This window comes from Cynocephalus volans, chromosome 7, assembly GCF_027409185.1.
Source record: "Cynocephalus volans isolate mCynVol1 chromosome 7, mCynVol1.pri, whole genome shotgun sequence".
Taxonomy (NCBI): Eukaryota; Metazoa; Chordata; class Mammalia; order Dermoptera; family Cynocephalidae; genus Cynocephalus; species Cynocephalus volans.
This window is the reverse complement of record NC_084466.1, coordinates 73,473,996-73,490,790: the sequence shown is the minus strand read 5'-3', so window position 1 is coordinate 73,490,790 and position 16,795 is coordinate 73,473,996. Positions and strand designations below refer to the sequence as shown.

The window sequence follows — 16,795 nt, the reverse complement described above, 5'->3', positions numbered from 1 at the left end:
GCTCAAAGGAGAAGGAAAAGAAAAAATTTTAGAGATAATTAAGAAATCATTTATGTTTTTTCAAGCAAAAGAAAGATCTCCCATTTTGTTTTAAAAGTTCTGACACATGAAGATGTCTATACAAACAGATTTACTGTTAGACTCTCAGTCCCATGAGAGCTGGGGCTGTCTTTAGTTTACATTTGATTCCACAATACCTACCATTGTACCTGGCACAGATAGGTACACAATACATAGGTGATGATCCAATAAACTAGAGGATTTTCTAAACACTAAATGGGCCACCTAGTTTTAATGTAAAATGCAATAATTATTTTTTATTATATATATATGAAAGTTTCTATTAGATAACACTAGTCATTACAAGAGGTGACAGTAGTAGCTCACTCATAAATCTTTTTCACATGATCATTTCTACCTTGAATACAATTTAATGAGAAACACCTACCGTGTGCACTAATGCTAGAACAAGTTGACGCAGGATGTATATAAATGAAGAAACTTGGATTATTGAAGTGCCATCTAAGCATAACTGCCATCTTAAATTATACATTTTTAAGAGGGTGTGAAATATTTTTCCAAGCAATGCAGTGTTTATTAGGTGGCAATTATATACATATATATGTTAGCGCACATATATATATATGTGCGTGTGTGTGTGTGTGCGTCTGTGTGTGTGTGTGTGTATGAAAGTACCTAGAAATTTGGGGGATTTTCCTCTATCACCCACAGGAAAATAAAAACAAGTTTATGATATCTTATATATTTTTTAAAGATGTTCTATTATTCAGTACTGCTGTTCCCCAGAAATTATAGGGGAATATAAAATTATTATCACTTTTCTTGGGAATCTATTTCCAGAGATTCCTACAGACAGTCTGGGGCTCTAGTCTACGTGGAAAGCAGGAGTCTCCCTGGGTGGTTCTTGGACTAATTTCTGATCTTATCTTGTAATTTGGGAATTCAGCTCATTTAATGGTTTTCATATTTATTTTCTCATATTAGATTCATTTTTTTTCAGTGGTAGATTGAGGCAACGTGACTTCACAGTTTCTTTTCCAATCATAGCTTAAATTTGTTTAAAATGTACCGTTAATATCAGCACAGTAGTCCAGCTACAGGTACTTCAACTTCAGAAGTAAAATAAAGTTTTGTGGTTTATCTCAAATAATTCATGTTCAAGCTTGATTTTTCTTTTCTCGCCCATCGCACTAAAAGTGAGATCATTGAAACTATATGGGTTTGATTGCTTTGTTTTGTCTGAACGTGTTATTTGTCCTAGTGCAACGAACATCCGATTTTTGCTCTATGAACAGCTGCGATGTCTCTGTTAAGCCACACAACATGCCTTATAATGACATGGCTGGTTGCAGCTGCCTTTTATTCTGCCAGCACCTTCAAATACATCGACACTGTTGCCTTTCATTTGTTTCCTACCACAAATGCTGCCGCTTCTCATTACAGCATAGGCAGGAAAACCCTGCTTTTCTAATCTCACTGTACCGGCACCAGGTTAACTAGGAAGCACAAAAGAAATAGTGATAAAAATATGAATAGTGTACATTATATGTATTTACACATGTACTTAGAAATTTCAGTTAGTTGCAAATCTGAAATGATATAAGCCACTGCCTGCAATAGCATCTATTCCACAGAAGTGGAGCTGAAGATATGACTGTTAAGACACTGAAGAAATTGGGTTATGTGGAGAGCCCATCTGAGTGAGAACTTTGTCCAGCCACTGCAGTGGTCCGTGAAGATGGATCTCGATCCAGCAGGGGGTGCTCGTAACATCCTGGCGATGGTACTCAGCTCCCCAACCCTGAAAAGCAAGAAGGGAGCTGACAGTGACCGAGCCGGACTTTAGGGTCAGCCTCCAGAGCCGCCACGCAGTACTCACCAGAGCAGCTCCTGCCCTGCACCAAGCGACACCCTCAGATGAGCCCCCATCGGTCACTCCCTCTGGGTCCACAATGAAATACGTGGACCCAGAGACAGTCTGGGGCTCTAGTCACGTGGCTAATCATTTTCCCCCCCACAAGGGAAGCAAACTCGACCTTATGTTCAACCCCTTCAAGCTGAAGACAGTGTTTTGCCCCAAATGGTTACTCACTACACACCAGTGACTGGACCTGAAAGTTGTAAAGAGAACTGGATGGGTGCTTCTTATTTTTCAGAGTTGATTATCAAAACTTGCTTCCCCTCTCTCTCTTGCTCATGTGACAATTTCCCATTTATCACCCTTCATAGGAGAGACAGTAAAAAAAATAAAAAATAAAAAATAAATAAATTTGCATATTTTCCTTTATATGTTATACATCAATGAAAAGTTAGTTTTAAAATGAGGGAAGATCACAGCCTAGCAAAGTAGTTTTTTTAATTGGGAGCAGTAGTTCTCCACAGTTTTTGAAAATTGGATTTCAACACAACCACACTGCCTGGTCACACTTCACACTGGTGACCATGAATGAACCTCTAGGTTGGTTTGATGACACCTGGCAGTCACACCCTGTCCTCCAGGGCCTGTGCTCTCCCACCCCCCGCCCCCAGCTGACTGCTCCACTCCCGTTCCTCCCCCCTAAGCCTCTAACACCTACTCCCCCATCCACATGTGCCACTCATGATCTATTTTAATGAGAAAAATGAAGCAACCAGAAATGAGAGTTTCCACAGCACCTGCACCCACACACTGAGCCTTTGCACCTCTCACCCCAGATTAATTATCTGTGTTTCCAAATGAGCCCGTCCATCCATTTATGCATTAGACTCATTTGCTTTCCCTGGGACATCACTCCAGCAAACCCCCACCTACAATCTTTTGCTTCTACTACATCATTCCCATCAGCACATGAACAGGCTGAAATAGCTCCCATCTTCCAAATACTTCTCTTGGCCTACCACCCATCAGTTACTGCCCTTGGTCTTTCATCCCTGTCTGGCAGGAACCCTGAAAAGAGGCGTCCACCCTGGCTGGTCTAGCGCATCACTCCGTCCCCTCCTCAGTGCACTGTCTTCTGCTGGCTTCCAAAGCACCACACGTACTTTCTCGGTCCAGCTCCTGCTTCACCGGTTGGTCTTTCTCAGTTTTCTCTGCTGGTTCTTTCTCTTCTCTCCAGTCCTTTAATATTGAAGTATCCCAGGGCTCAGTCCCAGAACCCCCTGTCTTCTCTGTTTAAACTCAAACCCTTGGTGAGCTCATTCAGACTCATGGAGTTGAATACCACCCACGTGCTACAATTCCTGAATTTACTTCACAGCCCAGACCTCTCCCTATTTAGGCAGCCTGCTCAGTGTCTCCACTTGAATGTGTGACAGACACCTCAAAGTTACTACCCTAACACTGAGCTCTTAATCTTATCTCCAAACCGTATTTGCCTGCATTTTCTCCATTTTGAGTGAAGAAAACTAAATTAATCTTTTTAACTCCTCTCTTTTTTCACACCCTGCACCCTAATTTGCCTTCGCGATTCCGAATCCTTCCCCTTCTGATAACTTTTTGGGAACTCTCCTGGTGGGAGCAACCATCATTTCACTTGAATACTGCAATGGCTGCCTAACTGGTCTCCCTACTTCCAGCCTTGCCTGCGTAATGTCTATTCTCCATGCAGCAGTCACAGTGATCCTTTAAAAATGTAAGTTGGAGAGGGCTGGCCGGTGAGCTCAGGTGGTTAGAGCACAGTGTTTTAACACCAAGCTCAAGAGTTTGGATCTCTGTACTGGTCAGCTGCCAAAAAATAAAAGCAAAAATAAAAACATAAGTCAGATCATGAAAATCCTCACTCACATCCCTGCGAAGGCTCGCCACCTCTTTAAGAGTGAAAGCGACACTCCCTGCAGTGGCTTGGGAAGCGTGGCCCTGCCTCCCCACTGCTGTTCTCACCTCACCTCCCCGCACTGAGTAGGCACCAGTCTCAATGGCCGCCTTGTTCCTCCAAATTTCCAGGCATGCTCTTGCCGTGGGGTGTGTGCTTGCTCTTCCCTCTGCCTCTGCTGCTCTCCACACAGACAGCCCCATGGCTAACTCCATCCAAGTCCCTGTTGCCTGTCGCCTTTGCAATGAGGGCTACCCTGGGTTGCAGCCCATCCCCACAGCACTCCCGTTCCTTTTCCTGCTCTGCAGTTCCTCTTTCCCGGCACCTTCTTAGTTATGGCTGCTGTTTACGGTCTGTCCCTACTAGGATACTGGTTCCATGAGGGCAGATCTGTGAGTACTCACTGAAGGAGCCTGTGATGGTTAATTTTAGGTGTCAATCTGATTAGATTAAGGGATACCTGGTAAAGAATTATAGAAACCTGGTAAAGAATTATTTTGGGGTGTGTCTATGAGGGTGTTTCCAGAAGAGATTAGCACATAAGCCTGAAGGAACAGGGTGGGAAAGACCCACCCTCAATATGGGCAGGCACCGTCTGATCCGTGGGGCCCAGAGAGTACAAAAATGGAGGAAAAGGCAAATCTCACTCTATACTACTGGAGCTGGGATGTACTCTTCTCTCCTGTCCATGGACATCCAAACTCGAGACTCTTCAGCCTTTGGTTCACCAAAACACCAGCAGCACCTCCGGCTCTCTGGCCTTTGGCATCAGGCTGAGAATCACAACTTCAGCTTCCCTGGTTCTGAGGCTTCCAGACTTGGACTGAGCCATGCTACTGGCATCCAGTTTGCAGACGGCCTATTGTGAGACTCCTCAGCCTTCACAATTGCATGAGCCAATTCCTCTAAGAAATCTCCTCTCATATATTTATTCACATATCCTATTGGCTCTGTGTCTCTGGAGAACCCTGACTAAACAGAACCCTGACAGAAAATTGGTACCCAGAAGTAGGCTGTTGCTAATAATGAATACCTGAAAATGTGGAAGCGGTGTTGGAACTGGATAATGGGCAGAGGCTGGAAGAATTTGGAGGAGCAGGCTAGAGAAAGCCTAGATTCTGGTGAGGCCTTAGAAGACAAGAAGACCAGGGAAAGTTTGGAACTTCTTAGAAATTGGTTAAATAATGGTGACCAGAATGCTGACAGAAATACGGACTGTGAAGACCATTCTGAGGAAGATGGAAATGGGAAGAGATTACTGGAAACTGGAGCAAAAGTCACCCTTGTTATGAAATGGCAGAGAATGTGGCTAGATTGTGTTCAAGTGCTTTATGGAATGCGGAACTTAAACATGATGAACCAGGGTATTTGGCAGAAGAAATTTCTAAGCGGCAAAGCATTCAGGCAGTTGCATGATTACTTAGCCTATGCTGAGTTATGGCAGCAAAAGCATGATGTAAAGCTGGAATTTATAATTAAAAGGGAAGCAGAGGGTAAAAAATTGGAAAATTCTCAGACTGGCCACGTAAAAAGTGGAGAAGTATGTTCAGAAGAGGAAAAGTGTGTTCATTTGCTAAGGAGATCGGGACAGAGAAAAGGGGTCATCAGGAGAATGGAAGAATGACCTTAAAGGCATTTCAGAGATGTTCAACATTGCTCTTCCTATCACAGGTCCAGAGGCCTAGGAAGACAGAACGGTTTCTGGGAACAGGCCCAGAGTGCCCCCCACGGGCTCACTGCCCGGGCTGCCTCAGGAAGCTGCTTCCTGCATTCAAGCACAGCTCTTCTAAGTTGCCCCAGCCATGGCTAAATTGGCCACAGGTGCTGCTGGACCCGCCACTTCAGAAGATACAAGCCAGATGCCTTGGAAGCATCCACACTGTAAGATTCGCAGAATGCAAGAGCTGTAGAGGCACAGTAGCCTCCACCCTCATTGCAAAGGCTGTATAGAAAAGCCTGAGGGCCCAGGAAGAGATCTGTCACAAAGGCAGAGTCACCACAGACGGCCTTCACTAAAACAATACTAAGCAGAAATATGGAGTTGAAGCTGCAGCAGAGAAACCCCACCAAGACCATGCCAACTGGAGCCATGCAAATGGGACCAACACTGAGACCCCAGAATTGTTGAGCTACCAGTGTGCAATGCCAGCCTGAGGAAGCTGAAGCATGGGCTGAGTCCAGGAACGCTGCAGGAGCAGCACTGCACAAGGACTTGGGAGCCCAACCCCACAGCACTGTGCAGAAGATGCTGGACATGGAGTCAAGGTGGATTACTCTCCAGCTTCAAGATTTGATGCCTGCCCTGCTGGATTTTGGACATGCTTAGGACCTGTTATCCCTTTCTTTTGGCCTATCTCTCCCTTTTTGAATGGGAATATGTACCCTATGTTTGTCACACCATTGCATCTTGGAAGTAGACAACTCGTTTTAATTTCACAGATGAAACTTTGGACCTTTTTGAGTTGGTGCTGGAATGAGTTGAGACTTTGGGGATATAAGGATGAAATGAATGTATTTGGATGTGAAAAGGACTTAAATTTTGGGGGTCCAGGAACAGAAAGCTGTGGTTTAAATGTCCCCCCACAAGCTCATGTTGAAACCTCACCCCCAATATGGTGGTGGAAGGTGGAGCATTTAAGAGGTGATTGCATTGTGAAGATTGTGCCCTTGTGAATGGCTTGATCCATTCATGAAGTAATGGGTTGATAGTTTAATGGACTGTCATGGGCATGGTTCTGATAGTTTTACAAGTACAGCAAGTGAGAAGGTTAGCTCTCTATAGCTCTCGCCATTCTTGCCATGTGACACCCTGCAATATCACAGGACTTTGTACAGAACCCATACCAAGAAGAAGGGCTTCCCCAGATTTGTTCCCTGGGCCTTGGACTTCCCAGCTTCCAAAACTGTAAGAAATAAAATTCATTCCTTTATAAATCACCCAGTTTCGGGCATTCTGTTGTAAGCAACAGAAAACTAACTAGTACAAATCCCAGCACCTAGAACAGTGCCTGGCCTGGCACATGGCAGGTGCTCAATAAATGTTTGTTGACTGACTGAATAAATGAGTCCTAGAATCAGTAAAAATCACAGCAGAGACATTAAAAATGATCTAGTCTATCACCCCCCATAGTAGCCGCCAGTGTTTAGTCATCTACAATGTTTTAGACATATTGCTAAGTATTTATTTTTTTTAAAAAGTCCTGTACTGTTAGAAGCAGTTTGTTTTCTGTGAATTGTGTAGCTTTTCAAATTTAAATGATGAATATCTGAGAAATATATCTAGCTGATCTTAGGAAAATCAGATTTCTATGCAAGCTTATATTACAGTGAAGTAATTACCTATGAGATATTCACATTTCATCCTACTTTTAAAAGCATAGACCTAAAAAAATAAATAACTGTACAATTCAAACGATTGTTCATTAACAGCAATTTAATGCCCTCTGCTGGCTCAAAAACAACAGAACATTTGAAAAGATTTTCAGGTATATGTTCGTTGCTTTACATGTAAAATGCTTTTAAAATAGTGAATTTGAATAAAACTGCTTTGTCATCATGAAAGAGAAATGGTTTCAAGAAGCTATTTTTTAAAACTGGAAACTTTTATTGGCTCTTATTTGTAAAATAATTATATAAGTTATAAATATAATAAAAACTTTACCTGAGTACAGAAAAATAGGGCAGTATTTTTTAATAACTTTAAAGGGTTAATAAAATTTACTGTGAAAAAACCTGGAACAAACCACACTGATTCCTTGGATGGCTCTGTGACAATGTGAAAACTGTCACATGTACCCAGTTTGGTAAACAAGCTCAGATTCTGAAATATTAGAATGATTTGCAAGTGCTTTGCAACAGATGAAACAGCAGATGACGAAAATGACGCCTTTAGCTTCAATGTACAAGCTCAGTCATTTTCCCCTTTCACTAAATAACTCCCTTGGTTCTCCAACGTTCAGAGCAACCTTAATAACATTTAATTTGAGAAATTCAACAAATATTCATTATCAGAACATATACTACCTTTCTCACAATTATTCACAGCTGCTTTCATGTTTCTATCCCAATTTGTTTACGTTTGTAATAGCACTTAATTTATACTGCCTCATATTAGAGCCAGTTCTGTCCATTTTGTAGCTTATGTATAAATATTATCTCCTCCATTTGCCTATATGCTTTCTAAAAGTAAGAAGAGTGTCTTATTTAATTCAGGTAAATTCACCAACATTTACTGAGTCATAAGAGTGCTTGGCAATTTGAGGGATGGGAAAATCTCTGCTTTATTTATTTATTTAGTTAGTTAGTTATTTAGTTATTGGCAGCTGGCCAGTATGGGGGATCCAAACCCTTGACCTTGGAGTTATAACTCCCTGCTCTAACCTCTGTAGCATTTAGTCCTATAAAATTATTACTGTCACTTTATCTTCTGCATTCAAAACAACCAGACAGCTACCTTAACTTGTTTTTCCTCCAAAAGTAATATGCTTAAGAATTTTCATACAACTGCTAAGCAAGACAGTTCTCACTCACAGAGGGGCTCTTCCTAAACACTATTAATAGGATTCCAAAAAAAAAAAAAAAATGCTGTCCACCCGAATTGGCTGTCGATCCATCACGTCAACCCAAGAGTGCTTTTTTGTAATTTTCCATTTCATAATCTGAAAGCAAGCACTCCTTACCTTAACAAAACTCATCCGGATAGTGCACATCTTGGTTAACTCATAAACGACTTCGAAGCCATGGTGAACGGACTGGGCGAGCAGCTGAGCAAAGAGCTGGTTGTTGAAGACCTTGAGACTGCACCCGCTGGGGATCTTGCAGACGGTGGCCGGGTGGAAGCCGTGCTGATAGTTGCAGTTCCGGCTCTGCACAAAGATGCTGCTGTCACTCACGCACTCGGCATACACCTCTCCCCCAACGTAGTACAAGTGCACGCCTGCAGACGCAAAAACACAGCCTTCCTGCACACGCTGCTTCAGACCCGTCCCCTCTCAGTGCCTCCTGTAGCCTCAAGAGATGACACTCTTTACTGCCAGGTTTGCTTTCCCATCACCAATCGTAGATGAGTAAGATGTGTGACCCAAACGCCCATGTGTTTTATTTTCATTACAATCTGTGTTTTTTCCACGAGTCCACTTAAAAGTGGATTGCAACCCACGCTAGAATGATTGCAATCCATGTCGCAACCATTCCCAAGAACCAGTCAATAGGCTCTCACATACGATTCCTCCCATCACTCTCTCAATCTCACGCTTATTTGTTCCAAAAATAAGGTTCATAATATTAGAAACAAAATTAATATATCACGCAAAAAATATCAATTATTCCTTCATGTACACATACAATTTTTTGTTTGCAGCTGGCCAGTATCGGAATCTGCATATACAAATTTTAAAAATTAAAATTGGACACAGTTATTATTATGAAAATGTTACTTAAGTGCATATGCTAAACTCACTTCAGAGGAAGCAATAAATGTAGTTTAAAATTCATTTTACCAACAGTTATATGTCTATATCTCTTAATAGGTATCTTAAAGATATCTATTTCATTTAAAAGTTTATCATGCACTATCGTAAATCATATAATGTCTACTTTTTACTTTTGAACAACGAAATCCCTACCCCATTTGCAGATACATAATATAAAAACTCACATGCAAAATGTAGCTAATATCATTTTATCTAACATTCTCAGAATTAAAGTTCAAAAAAGCATCGTGAGAATGTTGCTGCTCATGTTGATTTTCATTTCAAATTAAATTTTAGTTGATTCTTTCCCTCTAAATGTCCAGGTTGGAGATTCAACATAAATTTAGAGCCAGGGACTGGGGCTAGATAAAATGAAGAAGTTCTAGTGTAGTGAATATTAAACAACAGAACATTTTTTCTTCAACATTTAATGGGGGAAAAAAATTGCCCGGCACTAGATGTCAACATGATTATAAATACAATCACCATAAAGTTAAAAAAGTATTCATAGAAATGATCCAGAATATACTTATAGTAATATATTTTGGGTCTCCTCAAAATGAAAATACAAAACTTAGTGGATAGAACTTACAGACCTCCAGGGCTTCTCAGACCCCAGTCTGCATAACTTTGAATTTAGAAAACATTACTGGTATAGCTGCTTAGAGGTTCTTTGTCAGGTTCTAAGTAGCACGTTAGGCAATTCTGCATTATATATGACTACCCCCTCCCCTCTGCCACTTTTATTGTTTTTTTTCCTCCAGCTTCTTTTCCTTAATAAAATTTTAGGAAAGAAAAATTTTGAGTATATGATTCCAACCACATCACTCCGAAGAAACTGACCCAGAGTCACACAGATAAAGCAGGCCAAGGTTCTGCTGTCACCACCTACATCTGATCGGTCCCCTCCTCCCTTTCCTCAGCCCTCCTGTCCCTTCTCTTTGAGACTCACCTCCATTATCCACTCTCCTGAGCGACACCCATGGCAGAGGCAGCGGGGACGCCCCTAATTGGCTGGACCTTTGTGTTGGTGGCGGGGCAGGGGCAAAATGCAACCACTGCCTCCTCCAACGAGCTGTAAACACCCAGGGCAGGGCCTGCCTCTGGCTGGGGGTGGGTTTTTAAAAGAGGGAAAGCAGGTGGTGAAAGAGCCAGAGTGGGGCTGCTAAAGGCTTAGCAGGTATTTGAATGGAATGACCTTCAAATATATAATCCTTCCAGAACCTATTACGCAAAATGGATAAGATTTGTGTTATCTGACTCTGGTCTTTACTTACAGAGTGGTTTTCTTCTCTCTCTCTCTCTCTCTCTCTTTTTTTTTTTTTTTGCAGCTGGCCAGTATGGGGATCATGAACCGCTGACCTTGGTATTACCCACACCATGCTCTAACCAAGTGAGCTAACCGGCCCGCCCTAGAGGGTGGTTTTCAATTCTATTAAGGTCTTATCTGCACTCTTGGGCAGGTAGGTAGAAGCTCAGCATCCTGAAAGAGAAGAGGGAGCAGAGACAACAGGATGAGCACATGGAGTGTGCTGTGGACACTGAGAGGACCAAGTCCAACTTCCAGGGTGAAGTAGGCTGGGTTTTGGCTTAGAGACAGCAGCATCTAAAGAGTTGGGTAGGAAAATGATTTTATCCGCATCCATCTGGTAGTCCAAAATAGTGGCTTTAAGCCATATGTATCAGATTCCAGATCACCACAGAGTAGAACAGCAGTTCTCAAACTTTCGCTTGGATCTGAACCACTTGGAGGGCCTATTAATGCAGATCACTGAATAAGCAGGTCTGGGGTGAGGCCCAGGTGAGGCACCTCATTTTGCCACACCTTGGGAATCACTGGATCAGAAGCTCAGGCTGTTTACACACCAATCCCTGGAATTGGGAAGGGCTCGATTTTAAAGTGTGTGATACTTGACAACTATTTCAGACAAGAGTTTCATAGAATTCATAATCCCATCCTGTTCGTGAACACTAGCAGATAGTCTCATCTGTTTTTACATGTATTTCAGAATTTCACCTCACTGAAGGTCATTATTTGTGAACTCTCTTATGTCTTTTTAAATGACTTGGGGAAAAAATGAACATGTGCAAATTTTACCGCAGCCTACATTATGAGGTTCTGTATAAAATGCTTAAAAGTGACATCATACTTATTATTGTTGAAATAAATTATGTCATTAAAATGTTGTTGTAATTGAGAAGCTTTAGAGAAAGAAGTAGAAAACAAAGCTATTGTTACAACCCTGTAGCCTGTTCTTACTCCTAGAAATAAGGGTAAATGCCCCAAAGAAAGTATCTCCTGAGATTACAATGAGAACCCAGGCAATGTGATCCTCTGGCAAGTTCTGCCCATACCTTGGACTACATTTCTGCTTGGGCTGTGTCTTTCTTCATCTGATCTTTCCATTTGTGTGTGACCAACGCTCACTTTTTATGAGACTGAGGAGTTTGGAGTCCATGTGATGGTGAATTTGGACCAGAAGTTCCTTGAGTTTGATTTGGGTCTGCTGGATCAGACTGCAAGTGTGCCCCCTTTTAATATCCTTCTCTCATCTTTTGTTTTGTGGTTTTGGTTCTTCTTCTTCTTGTTTTTGCCAGCTGGCCACATGTATGGAGCTCCAAACACATGACCTTGGTGTCCTTCTCTAATCTTGAATGACAGAGAAATGACAGAGAAAGACTGGGCGGAGGCTGGTGAAAGTGTTTCAATGCTCTGGAATCTACTCAGAGTCAGAGGAGGAAGTCAGTGTCCCAAAGTGAAAGGAATGTCCATGGACCCCCTCCTGACTGGGGGGAAGGGAAAATTCCACCATAAAAGGCAGAGCTCATTACGTCACTGCCCAGCTCAGAGAACTCTGGGGTCTCTGCACTCTCCTTAGAACAAAACCTAAACTCACCAGCACAAACGAAACACCTTCCTCTGAGTTTGTAATAGACCTTCCTCCGGTCTTTGTTGCCTTCTCCTGTGCACAGCGATTTTAAAATCTGCCTGACTGTCAGCTTTAAGAAAGTACGTATTTCTGGGTATAATGTGGTATTTTAAAAAATTCTTATATATATACTTACATACATGTGGGTGCTTCAGAAAGTTTGTGGAAAAAGAGAATTAAAGATAAGATGAATCTTTCATTGAACTTTTTGAAGTACCCTTGTATACACAAATAGATGGGCGAAAGGATACGAAGTCTGAGATTTGCTGTAAAGTTCTCCAGTATAGATACCGTGGAGGGACAGAGGAAAAAGGACGGCACAGAATGACTCATTACGGAAGGTGGAGATGGTAATAGAAAGACTCATCACACTATTCACTCTACTTTTGCTTGTATTAAAAATTACTCACAATAGAAAATGTTTTAATATATGATTAAAAAATATGTAAAAGAATAGATTTCCAGATCTGCACCAGGGCCTAGGTCAGAGGACGGAGGTGGGGTCCTGCACAGGACTGTGCCTACAGCTGTGCACTGCACAACTCTGGGGTTTGCCTCATTTCTTCTAAGCTTTGTATAATTATTACAATATTTTTTCCAGCAGATGGCAGTAATTTCTCTTGAGGAAGTGGCATCTTTTCCTAATCCACACAAGGTCACCTCTGGGCTGGTAGCAAGGTTGGTCCCCCAAATCTGTACACGAAGACTAAGTCTCTCTGAACAATGCAGTGAACACAACAGCACTGCGCTGAGTGTCCTCTCACTGCCGCTCACACACCCGGCCACTTTGGGCTGGCTGCACCATGAGACTTTTCCCTTGCCACTGCCACAGTGTTCCCAGAGCATCCTTACACTGTGTCCCAAGCCATCCTCACATGAGCAAGAAAGCCCATAAGATAAAGTTTAGAAAATACAGATGCAGAAAATAAAATAAAGCCACTAATCCATAGCCCAGAAATAATCAAAGTTAACATCTGTTATACACCTTCCAGCCTGTTTTGGGATCATACTCTACAGGATGTTTCAAAAAATTTTTTTCATTTAGTAATATATCGTGATCATTTTCTCAGGATAAATATTCTGCAACTTAAATTATTTTTCCTTAGAATTTTTTTCCTTTAAATATTAAATTAAGGATGCAAGTTTTAATGACTGTAATAGGATGACATCCTCTGTTAAAATATTTTTTAGGATTTGCTTTTTTAAGGATGAGAAGCCTTATACAAGTTCAAAGGCACAATGGAAGAGGTCTTTTGAGACAGAGAAACTAAATCCATTGGGAAAGGAAACAATCCAAATTGCCCGCAGAAGTGCAGATCCTCTGTCCAAGGAACTGAGAAGCCAAACCTTTGCATCAGGATAATTCTGTTCATAAAACAGAAAGAATTACTAGAATCCTACAGAGCTTGAGACATGCAAGAAAACAAAGATTCAGAACAAGGTGAAAAGCTAATTCTAAAAACAATTCAATAATTTGGAATATGTGATGATTATTTTCAGGACAGTCTTGGTTTACCTCAGTAAGTTCAATAACCAGGGTTAATGCCTCAGGAATGACCACAGTTACCTACTTTTTCTCCCACGAAGGGAAGAACAGATACCAGGCAGGACAAATACCACCTGTCTATACCTGCAAAAGAGAAATGAGCCTGTCTTGTTCAAAGTGTTGATTCATACCAGGAACCTGGCACAGGCTCATTATGAGGGTTAACAGAGTAACTTGAGTCACATTAGAAATCATAGGTGCTCAGAAATGTTGTACTATTGATTATGATTACATTAAGTCATGCATTTCTAAGAAACATAACCCTACCTCAAGGCCTCTGCTTGTGCAGTCAATTGAAAGCTGTGGTTTGCCTAATTATTTGGAAATTGAGACCATCTTAAAAGCCTCTCCGAGAAAGCAGGCAAGTATTATTGTCCAATTATCTAGGCTGGCTGTTTACATCATGCCCGAATCATCGGGAACTGGTCCTTGCTTTATTTTGTGCAGTCACGTATCAGTATTGTATGTCAGTGGCTTTCTGTCTTTTTTCTGTGAAGACCCTATAATCCTCCGGCATCGCTTGTCTGAACATGTGTAAGCTACTGGACTCTGTGAGTTTCAGTTGCCTCAGCTGTAAAATGGGACTAATATAACCTAAATGTAAGGTTACTATAAGGATTAGAAATAATATGTGTAAGTGCATGACAGAGTGCCTCACACACATTAGGTCATCAGTGGGGACAGCTGTCGTCATTGTTTTTATCATTATTTAGCATGTCACTGGAAAGTGTTCAAGTGGTTTGCCTAGTTTTCAAGGAAGAATATGGATAGCCTGCACATTAGAAAGCAGTGTTCCAAGCTATTCAAGCTTTTGCCTCTGCTATTTAAGCGGTAGCCTTTGGTATGCTAGTGTTAACTGGTTAGTAGCTATTTAAAGCACCTTGCTAGTGAGGTCACAATAATAGGTCTAATCCCTTTGCACCAGTTAATTGTTGCATGGCTACAAATAAATGCTTCACACCAGCCCCAACACCTCACCGTGGGCCCCATTAGTTAAGACAGCAGAGTGGAAGAGCCTGGGTGAATCTGCAAAAACCATCACCACAAAAGAAACACAACTTGAGTGCAGGCAGCGCTGACAGGGTGGCGACAGTGACTTCCTTTAAGAGGACCAGCTATTTCAGGTCTTTTAAGTAACAAAGAACACAAACCAGAAGTGTCCTCAAAGCTAACTGATAACTACTGAGGGTGGAAATGTGTCATCACTATAATAAAAATAAAAATTTTTTTCTGTGTGTGGATATTTTCCATCCTTTCCCCCCAAGTCTAATCTCGATACAGCAGCCAAAGGATCTTTTTAAGGTGTAAACTCAGATTGTAAACTCTTCAACCTAAAGCTATCTGTCTATTCCACAGAGTCAAAGCCAAAGCCCTTAACATGGCCTCAAGGCTCTGGCAGTCTGGTCCTGTCCCCTTTCTCTGCTACACACACACTGGCTTCTTGCTGGTCCTCACAACACGCCAGGCGGGCTCAGGGCCTTTGCACTTGCTGTTCCCTTGCCTGGAAAGCTCTTCCCCCAGATGTCTGCATTGCCAGTTCCCTGTCTAGCTCTCCGCTCAAATGCCACCTTCAAAGGATGGCCTTCCCTGCTCCCTGGGTCTAAAGTACAGCAATGCCCCCTCCCTATCCTCTTCCCTGCTTTGTTTTTCGCTATCTGACATACTATCTATAATATTTCCTGTCTGTCTTTCCCTAGTAGCATGCAATCCAGGAAGGTGGGATTTTGTCTTTTTCTAACTGCTGCCTCCCTAGTGTTCAGACAGTCTGAGAGTAGGTGCTCAGTAAATATTTGTGAGATTAATGCATATCTCTAAAATCTTTGTATCTCTGTGAATTAACTGTGCAGTGCAAGTTAATTTATTTGCTAACCTAGGAGTGCATTTTGCAGCAAACTCATGCAGGCTGATGCTCCAGGAAGCCATGCTGATTAGACCCAGATAATCTATTGCAGCACCCGAGAGATAGTCTCATGATCTCATAGAAGACTGATGGCACTTTAAAATATCCCAAGACAATGCTTTATGGCATAACTTACAGCTCCTCTAAGAAATTTTTTTTCACAATAGAGTAATTTTTAAGTAGCTTTCTGAGATAATTGTGACTGCCTTGGGGACCATGTGAGAGTGGACTGCCTGTCCAGGTGAGCACTTATTTAGGCCTTCTGGTTTGGGGAATAGGACATCAGCCCTGTCTTGCACATATGGCTTCTTAACTCTGCAGATTAGCTCTTAGTCAACAACACAGAACTCTCCATGTCCTTATCAGTAGCACCCTAAAGAAGATGCCTGCAGAAAGGTTCCCAGAAGGTATTAGGTACTCCTGTAATATTTTAATCCTGTCTTTGGATCAGTGGCACCAGCAGAAGTGTAATATGTAGACCAATTTGTAAGGAACCCAGCAAACAGCTCCATGAACCACATGTCAATGTTTTGCCTTTAGATTTCACTGAAGACTCTTATAAAAATCATTTTAAAGTAAAGCCATACCTGAGAAACTTAAGAATCCAATCAAAATAAAATTACGTCCTTTGAGGAACTATGGTTCCCTCTTTGGGATAAAAATTACATTCAGATGGGTTTCCCCTTTCTGCCCTCACTGTTGGGAAATCTAGAGCAACATCACAACCATGGCCGCAAGATTAACACTACGGATGACACGCTTGGAGTCTTCTCCCCTCCCCAAGCCCCCAGTTTCTGATTTTCTATTTTTCTTTTATCATTTCACTGCAAAGGTTTCTTGTAAACCTCCCTAAAGCTACTATGGAAAGACAGAATATAAAGTAACTGTTACCATTAAGAGTCAACATCGATGAATGAATTCAACCTGTTGCTAATCAATGGCTTATACGTTCACTACAGTAACAGGAGACATTTAGGAGGTATGTTAGGAAGAATATCAGAATGCATCACTAATGAATCTCCCCTGGAGATTTGAAAGAAAAGGCTCAAGGTGATCTTCCTGAGGTGGTTTAAGTGCTAGATGCGGAGAGAAAAGATCAAACTCTGAAGGTTCTTCATACCTGTGCCTCCAGAGTA

General features: G+C 41.7%; 1 protein-coding gene across 2 annotated transcripts in view; it reads right to left on the bottom strand.

The window, feature by feature from the left end:
* Positions 1 to 1,268: 1,268 nt before the first annotated feature.
* The window catches only part of SMAD9 (SMAD family member 9), a 62,149-nt gene continuing 46,622 nt past the window's right edge, over positions 1,269 to 16,795 (bottom strand). For both annotated transcript variants that reach the window (XM_063102842.1, XM_063102843.1), the window contains 2 exons: positions 8,492 to 8,748; positions 1,269 to 1,822 (listed from right to left, as the gene is read on the bottom strand). In XM_063102842.1, the coding sequence (XP_062958912.1) occupies positions 1,679 to 1,822; positions 8,492 to 8,748 (401 nt within the window). In that variant the 3' untranslated portion in view covers positions 1,269 to 1,678. The remainder of the gene's footprint in view (positions 1,823 to 8,491; positions 8,749 to 16,795) is intronic.